Source organism: Patagioenas fasciata, chromosome 3 (genome assembly GCF_037038585.1).
Source record: "Patagioenas fasciata isolate bPatFas1 chromosome 3, bPatFas1.hap1, whole genome shotgun sequence".
Taxonomy (NCBI): Eukaryota; Metazoa; Chordata; class Aves; order Columbiformes; family Columbidae; genus Patagioenas; species Patagioenas fasciata.
Window position 1 is genome coordinate 47,875,685 of NC_092522.1, and position 13,266 is coordinate 47,888,950.

Below are 13,266 nucleotides of genomic sequence, written 5' to 3' on the forward strand. Positions count from 1 at the left end.
CCAGCGAAACTGTGGAGTCTCCACCTGTGGAGATACTCAAAAATCAACTGGACAAGGTCTTGGGCAACCTGCTCCAGCAGAGCTATTTGGACTGTTTTATCTGCAGATGTCTCTTCCAACCTAAATGATCCCATGATTGTGTGAAATAGAAAAGTAAAGCTATCCTACTTGCGTAGCTCTGTTGATCTATCCTCCAGCCTATTAGAACAAAAAGCATTTCTTTTGGTTAGAAAAAGCTATTTCATCAAACTAGCAAGGTCATAGAGTCATAGAGAACACTGGATTTCTAACAGCATTGAGATGACTAACTTATATTTAGGTTGTTCATTTTCATTTATGTTCAGGAAAAATCCATTTAATCCAGAGTCTCATTAGCTCCTCATAATGCATGCACTGTACTGATCTGATGAGTTATACTGAAAAGGGAGGTAGCTAGTGAGAATGGGATCTTTTCCACTTCCACACACTTGTACATACAAGTGGTAGTCAATGGTGTGGAGTCTAGTTGGAGGCCAGTATCTAGTGGAGTGCCTCAGGGGTCAGTACTGGGGCCAATATTATTCAATACATTCATTAATGATTTGGACAAGGGAATTGAGTGTACTATCAGCAAGTTTGCTGATGACACTAAGCTGGGAGGAGTGGCTGACACGCCAGAAGGCTGTGCTGCCATCCAGCGAGACCTGGACAGGCTGGAGAGTTGGGCGGGGAGTAACCTGATGAAATTTAACAAGGGAAAGTGTAGAGTCCTGTATCTGGGCAGGAACAACCCCAGGTTCCAGTATAGGCTGGGAAATTACATATTAGAGAGCAGTATAGGGGAAAGGGACCTGGGGGTCCTGGTGGACAACAGGATGACCATGAGCCAGCACTGTGCCCTTGTGGCCAGGAAGGCCAATGGCATCCTCGGGTGTATTACAAGGGGGGTGATCAGTAGATCAAGAGAGGTCCTCCTTCCCCTCTACTCTGCCCTGGTGAGACCCCATCTGGAATATTGTGTCCAGTTCTGGGCCCCTCAGTTCAAGAAGGACAGGGAACTGCTGGAGAGGGTCCAGCGTAGGACAACAAAGATGATTAAGGGAGTGGAGCATCTCCCTTATGAAGAAAGGCTGAGGGAGCTGGGGCTCTTCAGCTTGGAGGAGACTGAGGGGTGACCTTATTAATGTTTATAAATATATGAAGGGTGAGTGCCACGAGGATGGAGCCAGGCTCTTCTCGGTGGCAAACAATGATAGGACAAGGGGTAATGGGATCAAGCTGGAACATAAGAGGTTCCACTCAAATTTGAGAAAAAACTTCTCAGTAAGGGTGACAGAGCACTGGAACAGGCTGCCCAGAGGGGTTGTGGAGTCTCCTTCCCTGGAGACATTCAAAACCCGCCTGGACATGTTCCTGTGCGACCTCACCTAGGCGTTCCTGCTCCAGCAGGGGGATTGGACTACATGATCTTTTGAGGTCCCTTCCAATCCCAAACATACTGTGATACCTCTTAATATTACCATTATGACACTGTGCATAAAGAAACTGCCTATGCATCTCATCCTATAATGTGGGCTTGATGCTGACACTCACAGGCCACATAAATATTCATTCTCCAGCCAGTCTCATCAGAAGGTCTATGTGGGCATATCCTTATAAGACTAGGCTTTCAGCTTTGAATTTCACTCTACCGCTGGAGACTTCACCATGTCTTGCCTGTTGCCACTGTGGAAACAGATCCTTTCTCTTCTCCCTGCTGAAAGACAGGTAGATGTGCCTGTGACATGATGGGGGAATAGAAGAGGGAAGATCACAGAATAAGGTGTTAGAAAATATTACAAAGAAAATATGGCTTTGTGTGCTTAAAAAACCCAACTGAACAAAAAACCCAAAGTACCACCCCCCACCTTCTCCAACAAAATAAACAAATAAAAACCCCACAAAACACAACACCAAACTCTCCCCCACCAAAACTCCACAAGAAAGTTGTTATTCCTTACCTGTATTCTTGGTTCTGAATCAGACGCAAAATTTATTTATATCCAGTGCTCTGCCTCCTCTAAGATATCCAGCAAACATTGTAAAAGCATCAAAAGACACATTATGGTCACATGAAAGAAGGAAGAAGCTTATACCGTAAGTTTCTGCCTACATCAATTGCAAGAAATTACAGGAACGTTCATGTTACTGTACTGGATAATTAATCTTAAAGTAACAATTACATTCTAATGTTCCAAGAACACACTGGCTGTAGTCTTTATCTCCTGGTTATTCACCTAATAACTCCTTTGTACATGTTAGGAAAGCAATAAAATATGTTTTTTGAGAAAATTCAGGTCACTTTGCAATACAGTAGCTACAAAACATTTATTTTTTATTTAAAAAACATTTAAATCATCAGGTTTTGTACAACAGCATGTCAAGTGTTTATCTCAATCTTTGTAGTGTAAGCACCTTCAGTTTTATGCTAAAACAATCGACATAATTTATTATTTGGTCAGGCTATTAACCTACATTGAAATAAATATATTTTTAACCAAGACAGATCACTTAATGCATACCAGATTACCAGACCTTTATAGAAAGTTTCTCTGGTGACAAGTGAAACACAGACTGTGAAACCATGATTACAATATTTTTTTCTTTTTTTTTTTTTTTTTTAATTTAAGTGAAGACTGGCCAATAATTTTAAACTATAAAAACAATTATAAAGCACTACAGAAATATAGCTTAAAAAATCTGCATCACATAAGAGAAACATTCAAGATGGCTTAGCTAAACTGTCTCAGAATAAGAGGTGGAATACAAACTCCTAAATTAGTTACAACACACTGGGCTGGTCGTATCATATGTCCCACTCTTACGGGAAACTATCGACTGAACACGAATAGAAATCTTTGTTTAATTACAAGAGACATAAGCCACTGATAAGTGAAAACAACATAGCTCACAAAGGGCTTTTTGTACTGATAATATTGATTGCAAAACATGGGGTGCAAAATTCAACATTTAAAATTATGTAAACCTTATAAGTACAGAACAGAACTTAACAGAAGTTTACAAGTCAAATATTTCAGCACCTGAGATTTTCCTGTAGAAAGTCAATACTTTCTTCAGAAACACATACTACAATCAACTCCTTTTCTCTCAGTATTACACAGAAAAAATTGATCAAGAAAGAGTTGAAATATACATAATGCTCCAAAATTCTAACTAAGCTTTGAAGACAAATCTACTGTCAAGCTATACTTAAAATGTGATCCATGTGCATCACCTAGTTGACTTTATTTTATGAAAATATTTTGTATTCAAACTTCATCTATTAGTGTTCTGACGAAATTAAAGGTTAAAGAAAAGACAAAGACCATTATGCAGCTTGAATCATGTTGACAAAGAACTAAGAATACTGAAACAGAAACAGGTTTGAACAAAATGTAATAACTTAATCTGCTATGCAAGTATTTAGTTTTACAGACAACTAGTGGTTATGTCTTTATTTTGGCACACTAACACTCTAAGGAAATCCTTGTCTATTTTCACTTTGAGAACTGGTAAATTGCATTTTATGTGTTCTGCTCTGGGTGATTAACACTTCATGATTTTGTATGTGTCATTATCTGCCATCCTCCATGTAGCCACTGTACTGCATACCAGTCTTAGAACACAAACTTTATTATTTAATCCCTCGGTTTCGAAGCTTTAAGCAATTGTGTATTCTACTTAACAACTGAACTCCCAGATCCCAGAGCAAAAGAGAAAACATTTAAAACAAAGGTCTCAACAAAACAGTGTTCTCACAGCAACACAGCAAGACAGTAGTTTTGTTCTAACATTATCTAATTTTATTTATGAGGACTACTTAAATGTCAAACAATATGCAAAATTAAGACTTCAAATACTGGAATGTGAGGGATAGTCTTTTCATTCTAGAAATGCTTTCATCAAGGAAAGTATACTGTACATTTGGTTTCATTTAATCACTTACTTAGTGATACTGTAAAAAATTAAACTGTGTTATCAAGGTTCATCCCCCCACAATTAACTACTTGGAATTTTCTGGAAGCTTTCTATCACTGAAAACCAGTCAAGCATTTCTGGTTTTGTTCTTTAATTCCTGAATGTGACTAACTGGGCAATTGGCAGTAACTTCAAGAAGAAAAGCTGCAGAGATTATGTTGAAAGATTTAATGTTAAATTATTGCAGTTTTAACATTTGAGTGCAGTAAAACGTGCTGTTGGCTCACTTAAAATCAAAACAAATCGTCCTTAAACCCCATCATCTTTCCTCAATACAAGGTGCAGCAGAGTTTAAAAAACAAGAAGGGGGACAAACCCCTCCACAACAAACAAAAAATCCCAAACCAAGAATATTGTTTTCGGTGCAAACACTGTAGTCTTCAAAAGGTTAAGATTACAAATATTTATGTTCCAGTGTATCCTTACCCACAAGGAATGTTGTTTCACATTAGAAAGTATGTCAAATACCTTTCATCCAATCGCAACACTGAAGTTTACCCTCTCAAATCGATATTGTGCTGAAACCAAAGTGTTTGTACAAGCAGTGTAACTTTCTGGAGAAACTCATCCACACAGTTGAAAGTTCTCACAGAAACCAAGGGCAAAGACTGCAAACGCAGCTGCTGGTCCTTAGCCAATTTCAGCATCAAATGCCAAAGAATAACCAGCTACTTAATGAGCAGTGACCAGAGCCTCCTGCACCAGCACCTACAACCCCAGCACCCCCCCTTCCCAATTCTACAAGCCCCAGAGGCAGCCCGCAGACAACCACTTCTTTGGCAAAACTCTGATGGAACACAACCTTTACTGCATGTCATTATTTTTTTCAACGCATAAAAGTAAAATTTCTAGCAACCCCCCCTCAAACTTAAAGAAAACTTCTGTGACACTACAGAGAGAGGTGGGCATGTTATTTTAGTAATTAAAAATATGTTTATAAAGTTCACCTAGAATACTATTTTGCAGCATTGTGCTTTTAGAGTTACTAGTTGGGATTCCAAGGAACACTTGAAAAAGGAACCAACTACACCTTCTTAATTAGCTGCCCATTTTAATAATTTTGGTACTATTTGTCACAGTACGTCAGAAAACAGCAGCACAAAGCATTAGACGGACAAGAATTTTATATTTGTTCCCCTTTAAAAAGCAAACATTTTTAAAATGAAAGGCACTCACGACAGAAACTCTCTCTCCAGTTCGTATATAGATGGCCGACAAGTTTTGCTCTTCATTCTACACAAAGGCACAGTACAGTCTCTGTTTTGACCTTCCACATCAATATCAAGTAATGAGGGCATGTGGCAGTTAGTTCTTTCCTCTGTATCTGGCAAGAAGTTAACATCTGGACCTACATTGCCCTCTAAACATTCAGAGTCTTTAGAGTTTGGTTTAATAACACGTGGAATAATCTGCCATGCATCAATTCTACTTCTTACAGAAGAAGGTCGAGGCCTTGATATAATATTGACAGTGCTTTGCTTTTCAGTTGAAGTACTCCTGTGATTGCTTCTTTGTTGAAGAGATGGAGAGTTAAGAATTCCAGTAAATGATACAACTGGTAACATGGAGACATCATTGGTTGAAGCAAATCCATTAGCTAGGGGAAAGGAAAGCCCAAACAAAAAGAAGAGACAATTTAAACCATGCAACTTCTTGATTTCTTTGCCATTTGTAAATCTGAGTTGCCATAAAACACTAGCGGTGTGCAGTTTTTTGGTGTTTTGTTGGTGGTGGTTTTTTTCCCTACCAGAAAAATTAAGAGGCTGGTACATTTTTGGGGAATGTCTTAAGAAAAGACCAGCAGTGCTCAAATAGCATTTTTGTATCTATACTCTTTGCTTGAGTCTGTAACAATTTGTTTTGTTATTGCTACAAAACAGACATAGAGCAAAGGCACTAATGACCCAGAATGAATATTAGTTCTCGAATAAAGCCCCAGAAATTTGTCCAGTTATTATGAGTAACTACATATGCATAGAGTACCATGAAAAATATTATATTTAAGCCACCATAGAACACCTGTATTGAAATTTAGAGCTTCTTTTCAAAAACTTGTTAATTATGAACTAATGCATTTACATGGAAACCCGATTTAAAGACCTTTATTTCAGGTTAAAATTTTATCAAGAGTTTAACTTAAGGATTCATGGAACACATGACACAACTTCTAGTTCAAGCAAGCAAATCAAAACTTACCACTCTTGTTTTTCTTGAAGTTAATAAATGTGTGGTACTAAAATTATACTCATTCACTCACCTATGCAGACTCAAACTATATTTAATAAGTGTAGTCTCAGGTAGTCCCCAACTACATAATGCATGCACCTGAAAGTGTCAGTTTATTTCAGCCATAATGCTAATATTCTACATGTCACAAAAAGCAGGTTCTCAACGACATTAAAAGATCAGGGAAACCTGTTTTTGCAATACCTGAGAAAAACAGATATTGCCTTAAAATGAGCCATCTATTCTCCTTAAATCTCTGTATACACACTCCTTACTATTCCACATGCAGGTAGTTTTTTTAGGGTTCAATCACAGACGGCTCACCCACATACGGTTATGATGGTGGTTGCTCAGCTAACACAGAACAGTGTAACAAAAATCTTAGCAACTCAGGGTGAATGGTTAGTTTCCCTACATTTTGTTTCTATACTTAAAAATCCCCTATACTTTAAGTCGTTAATTACCTACCTGTGGTCTGAAAATTGTTCCCATCTGATAAGGTTCGTCTGTGACCCAACACTCTTAACTTCATCGAGGAATCATTTGGCACATTTTGAAATTCTTGTTTCGGGCAACGCTTAAAAGGCTGATTTTTTAATCGTGTAGAAACTGTGTTAGAAGCCAGCTGTATCCTCTGTTCTCTCTTACTTTCAGAATTTTCAGATGAAAAGTCATCAGTGGAACTACATGGATCACAGTCATCAAGCACAGTGCTTACAAATGCATCTTCAGTGTCAGGTTGAAGTAAGCATTTTGTGGAAATGGAGGGCATAGAGAGGAGATTCACAGTATTTGCAGCTGGACTTAGGGATGGAATATTTGTTTCCTCTTTCTTCGACTGCAGTCTTGTAGGGCTGGCACTCCTACGAAACTTTGAGGCACGCTGGAATATTCCATCACGCTTCTTCTTCTCATCTTTAGGCAAGAGTTCATCTGGACCCTGCGATTTGTTCAGCTCTCTGATATCTAAGCCCAGGGCAACAGATGCGAGGAGGACAGCACACCCATACAGCACAGAATCCGTCTTCTTTTTCTGCAGTGTCCTGCTCAGACTGTTTGTTGGTGTCATATGAGGAGTACTATTTGTAGAACTAGCAGAGGTTCCTTCTTCAAAGCTCTCTTGTTCTACTGTGCTCTCTCCCTGATCATCTTTCCAAAGAGGTAGATTAATATAGGCCTGATTTGGCAGCTTAATCGGCTTTGGTCTTTTACTGTCCAAACCTTCAGGGAGAAATTTCTTGTCGGTACAGACACCTAGAAAAATTCATGGTCTACTTTAAGATTGCAATTCAGCTATTTTGCTATGTCATGTCTGCGTATATACACCATTATTTCTTTTCACCTGCAAGTGCTAATCTTGAGGTACACCATATGCCCCTTCAAATGCAGTCAGAAGCTCAGAGACTCGTGTTGTAAGATTCAAAAACACATTCTAAGCCTAAACCTCTTCATGTTCTCTTGACAGTCTTTAAAATAGCAGAAGGACCATTTTGCTACAACCTCATCTTTTTAGCAACTCAAAAGGATTTGCAAAGCTTTACAAACAACATGAAAAATATTTGTGTGTATGGATTACAATGAAGTAATTGACTATACACAAACTGGTAGATAGAACACTTTCTTTACAACACTTTCAATTAAGCGGTGTTCCAAAATCCAGTGAGTTATTAGATTTTTTTCGAATTAATTCATTAGGCCATGGTGGTCTGCAGTAAAAAGTAAATTGGACATCTCATACCTAATGACACATAAAACAGAAGATATAATTTGACTTCCAGGTGTTATTCTACTATAAACTACTGAATGCTACAGAATAAAAATAAATCATTGAAATGCAAATATGTAATCTTCTCTCTATGTAGCGGTGTAGTAGCAAGCTAATGATTCTATAAAATCACTATTTGTGAAGCCTTGATTTATACCCCTACCAGTATATACCAAGATGAAAACAACTTTTTGCTAGGGGGCAGGGAGAAGGGGGAAGCAGCAAAATGCAGTGTTTAAGCAGTATACTATTTCCTCCTCCAGCTGGCATCAATCTAGCTGCTGGTACGGACACCACGTTATATGACAGTTTTTTCCTGACACCACTAACTTAATTTTGTAAGATAAGAGAATCTGTGGCACACAAAGTATGTGAAAATTTGAAAAATATTACAAATATTGTATAGCCACAGCACATTATAGTAACAGACATAAAAAGCAACATATAGCTAGTATGTTCCTGATCCTAAGAGGATGAAGTATGTTTATTTCTTGGGATTTACCTGTAAATCCCAAAGTGTTGCATAAACAACTCTAAGATTTTAAATCTACCTATTTTTTCTTGAAAATTTAGGGACTAATTCTCATTTAAAAACCAGGCAACTGCTGTCTGGGAATACATCTGGACTTACAGGTTTTTAAACAAATATGCATTATTTTAAACAACTATGCAGATCCCACTAACAATAAAAGTCATTAATGATCATTTAAATGTCAAGACAGTTACCGATTCAGATATTTCTTTTTAAAAGAAGCTAAAAATGGTCACTGCAGACCTCATATACAGATGAGCCTGCAATTCGAAAACACGAATAAAAAACCCCAAACCTCTGTCCAGTACTGCTCACACGCCATGTGTATTTCTTAGCTGCCAATAATGGAAATGTAAAGATTTTAATACATGCATTTTTTTATAGATAGTTTTTTTTTTTGCACAGGAAAATTATTTGTAGCATGACTACTCTCTAATAATCTGCATAATCCTTGACAAATTCAAGCAGTACTATTTATAATGCTGGAGGTAGACTTAATGCCATTATATGGCAACTTCCACTTTTTCAGATAGAGCTCTTACCTTGGTCCACAAACAGTGAAGCTAAAGGAACACTCTTCTGATTTTTCATTAAAAGAGTTGACCAAGGGTTACTGCCATCTGAAAGGGGTCTTACTCTGAAATAACAATAGTTACTTTGAATTTACAGAGGATAAATGCTTACATAAACTTTGACAGAAAATTACTAAAATATCTTTCTTTTTAAACTATAAACATGAAAACAGTAAAGCTTCCCAAAGGTAAAGAAATTCATATATAATAGCACAGAGTCATATGATTATAAATTGATACATGCATTATATCAGTTACTCCTTACAAGATTAAAATTTCATGACACAATAGCCTAAAAAGAAAACCAAATAAAACTCGGCCTTGGCTACCTACTGAAGAACAAAAGTTCTTGAAAACCTGGACAACAGTTTCAGTGTGTCAAAGAAAAATAAAAACATAGTGACTTTAAACCAAACAAAAATATCATAAAGCCAGTTTCAATAGATGGTCTGGAACTAACTACTGCCACATGTACATGAGTGGATGCCTCTACCAAGAAAAAAGCGCACTATAAATAATTATATATACTGGAAGAGGCAAGGAAAAGAATCTCTTGCTTCAGAAAACCTGCTGACTTCTAGTTTTCTACAATCAGAAGAAAACAATCTGAAAGTTAAGCTGTTCAATTGACTTTCAGAACTCTTACACACCATGTTTGTCAGTTTGAATGGTGTTGCTGGTGTGCATTGTGCTTCACATATGCACATAAGTCAGTCTTATTTAATGGTACTGGAAGTGCCCACTGGGAGCCACACTTGCAGTTGGACACACGTGCCATGAATGCCTGGTGTGCATTAGCAGCTCAGCATCCCAGTATGTTCCAAGTCTCAAAAACCAGTGGTAAAGGGTAAAATATATGAGCCACTAAAACCTTAAGATAAGTTAGTGCTCTATCCTTAAGTCTATGTGCAGGAGCAACTCATTAATAATGTAACTACTAAATTATTTTAAAAGTAGGACTAAGTTTTAGCTGTAACGAGAGACTGCAGAACTTTTCTCCTTCACTGCCTATGTTAGTGATACCATTACTAGGACCACTTAGTACTACCAAACAAACAAAAAGTAGTAGACATACTTGTCCTTACAATCTGCACGATCCTTTGTTTGAACCGAACTTGGTCCCCATGTACAACCTCTCTTTTTAACACTTCTCTTCACATCTTCAAACTCTTCTTGGTGATAAGCTGTGCTCCTTCCCCAAGTCCTGTTGCTTTCATCTGAAGTTACTAGAGATTGGATTTAAAAAGAAAAACACCCAAACACATAAATACTATTTCTAAAACCAAAATATTTTGAGAGAAAGAATGTTTTCTCCACTGGAATACAATTTTGATATAGTAACACAGTTTGTAGACAAAAATTGAGATTTTTTCTTTTGCAAAAACTGCCATGCAACTGAATTGATCCAAAAAGATAAGCAAGCAAGAAAAATAATTTGAGCCGACAAGAGGCCTGAATTAACAATGAAGCAGCAAAATGATCATATTTTCCATGCTTCCTTTAACTGAGCACCTCATTTTTACGTAATTCAGACAAGTGAGTTAGACTGAGCACTTAAATTCCAATGAAGAAAATACATGCTGTGGAATAATTGGTATCAAATGAAACAGAATATTCCAATTATGACAATGTTTTCTTTCTCACTACACCAAAAAAACACTTTTAAAGTGTCTAACCTGCATTAAATGCTTAGTCTTTCACTGTCTCAACTGTTTATGTTAAACAGCACCAGCACCTTTGAAACATAATGAAATCTTGCCTTTTGTCATAACCCCACTTGGAAGTTCATATTCACTTGTGATATCTACATCTTGCTGGTACACATACACACTGTTCCTTCGGCCATTAGTTGTGTGTGTATCTGTGTTGGGAATCACTGAGGAAAAAATTAAGAGAATGTAGTAGAGGTCTTAGTCAAACTTCTTTTAGAAACAGAACTGTTTCCCTTCTTGTATTTTCATCTTTGCATCATAAAGCCCAGATCTATAAAGGTACTGAGCATCTTTTAACAGAGGGGTTTTACTGTAGGGTTGAGAGGATCCTCTCTCTAGGACTAGACTCAGAGAAATAGATTTTTGTATATGATTGACTAACTGGAAATTAACTTGCTATGAACTCAGCATGCTTACAGTTATGACCGAGAGATCCAAGAGGAAAAACCAACTTAGTTATAACAGCATGATAAAAGAGGTGGTGCTGACATGCTCCTGCACAGAATCTCCTGCCTGCCCGTGCACCCCTCACCAGCACCGCTTCACACTCCTGCCTTCAACCACATTCCAGGAGCTCTGGATATACATCTTACTGTTTTCCTCCACTATTTGAAGCATCTTTCAAAATCAGCTGAATCCATTTTAATAACAAGATTTACAATTAACTAGATTTTTAACTTAAAAACGTATTACATTTGAAAGATAGTCTTGCTCATGATAACGTGAAGCAATCAAGTAACCAGTTGTTAGATATGCCTGTTCAAATCACCTGTATTTGAGCAAGTCTTCTTGAAACAAAGGCACTTTGAAGTTAAATCAAGATAAAATGTTATTGTGGGAGAGAGAATTTATTTTGCACAGGTGCAGATGGGTGTGGATCTAAATTGTTTCAACTAGATACTCCTGAGAGATCTGACAAGCTTTTAGGTAAAGCCTAGGGATGCAAACTCAGAAACAGAAGTGTACTTCTTTTAAAGGAGAGCCTTTATGATGTCCTGTATGTTTTAGTCCTACAAATACAAATGCCTGCTCAAACTAGAAAAAAAAAAGAAAAATTCTCAGTGGCACTTAGCATGCATGCAAGAAGTGGCACTGCTATGGCTTACATAAGTCTATGCATTTAAAGAAAAACCTCAGGTTTTCAGAGTTCCGCCAATACCTGACACTTCATTTCCAAGCACTTCCATACAGAGTAAGAAGAATCAAAGATAAAACAAGACAGTCTTGCTTGTATGTAATTATGATATTTTGCTAAGAAAAACCTTTCCTACCTTTCTGCAGTAAAAAAAACCCAAACAAGCAATCTAAAAACTCCACCACACAATTTGAGGTCAAGAAACCACTATCAACACAGATACTATGTCAGCTAACATCTGAAAAAGACTTACATAATTTTTCCATCCATGTCAAACTTTCATTAAGAAAAGCAAGACAGGGTTTGTCTATCTCTCTTCTTTATCCACAATGTATGGGTAGTAACGGTCTTAAATCAAAAGTGTTATCAGTTACAGTTCAAACAAATAATAAAGTTACTGCCAAAAAAGACAATCCTTTTCCTTTAGACATTAACAATGAGAAGGATTTCATAAGGCAGACATATTCCAAAGGAGATGAGAGATCTGGTTGCTATCCAAACTTTTAAATAGAGTTTCAGGTTGGTTTAAAAAAAAAAAAAAAAAAAAATCTTTAAACTAGCTGTGGAACAGCATACAGAAACAAAGTCTCCAAGTACTGTGATTTCCCCTCCCTCTTATTTACATCTGATAAAGCCAGATGCTGAAGTAATTTCCTTCAGAGGTGACTATCCTTACAAGAGAAAATAGTAACCATCCACATGCAATCAGCTGGAACAGGTTCCACGGATTCCATATAGAGAGAGAAACCTGACGTTTTTTCATCTCACATGGCATTCCATGCTGAATATGGATAACTAGACAATCTACTTTGCACAGTAGACCAGACAGTACAAAGATAAGCAGTGACTCCTATAGGAATTGTTTTTTATCTCTACATATGTCATTGCCAAACACAAATTAGGGTTTCACTGTAACCATATTATCAGTTTTTTTCCATATTCATGGTACATCCACTGCATGAGCAAGAACACACCTCCTCTTCTGTCATCAGTACAACATGGAATAATGTTGGCCTACAAGTGTGCCCACAATTTCATTTTTGTTTCTTTCTCTTGATTAAAAAAAAACTCAAAGCAAGCTTTCTTCTTTATTTTCTTCTGGTTTTGTATTTGCTTAAAGCTTGCTTCTTTTCAGACATAAGCAACCTGGGTTGCTGGCTGGTTCTTCAGCCTTTCCATCTGACATCACTCCCATATTCTCTGAATCTTTCTCTTTTTCTTTTCTCTTCCCCCATGCCCCGCCCTGTCCCGATAGTCCCTAACTGATTTCATTTACCAACTCCAATACCTAATAAAAACGTATTTTCCATCTTGTATGGGTTCTAAAC

The 13,266-nt window shown here is 37.3% G+C and overlaps 1 protein-coding gene across 2 annotated transcripts in view; it reads right to left on the reverse strand.

Annotated features, from left to right (window-relative positions):
* Positions 1 to 2,606: 2,606 nt before the first annotated feature.
* MAP3K21 (mitogen-activated protein kinase kinase kinase 21) overlaps positions 2,607 to 13,266 on the reverse strand; it is a 42,918-nt gene continuing 32,258 nt past the window's right edge. The window contains exons 7-11 of one of the 2 annotated variants that reach the window (XM_065835442.2): positions 10,851 to 10,967; positions 10,167 to 10,317; positions 9,062 to 9,156; positions 6,691 to 7,476; positions 2,607 to 5,593 (exon numbers count right to left, since the gene is read on the reverse strand). In XM_065835442.2, the coding sequence (XP_065691514.2) occupies positions 5,169 to 5,593; positions 6,691 to 7,476; positions 9,062 to 9,156; positions 10,167 to 10,317; positions 10,851 to 10,967 (1,574 nt within the window). In that variant the 3' untranslated portion in view covers positions 2,607 to 5,168. The remainder of the gene's footprint in view (positions 5,594 to 6,690; positions 7,477 to 9,061; positions 9,157 to 10,166; positions 10,318 to 10,850; positions 10,968 to 13,266) is intronic. The other variant, XM_065835443.2, reaches the window with a different exon arrangement.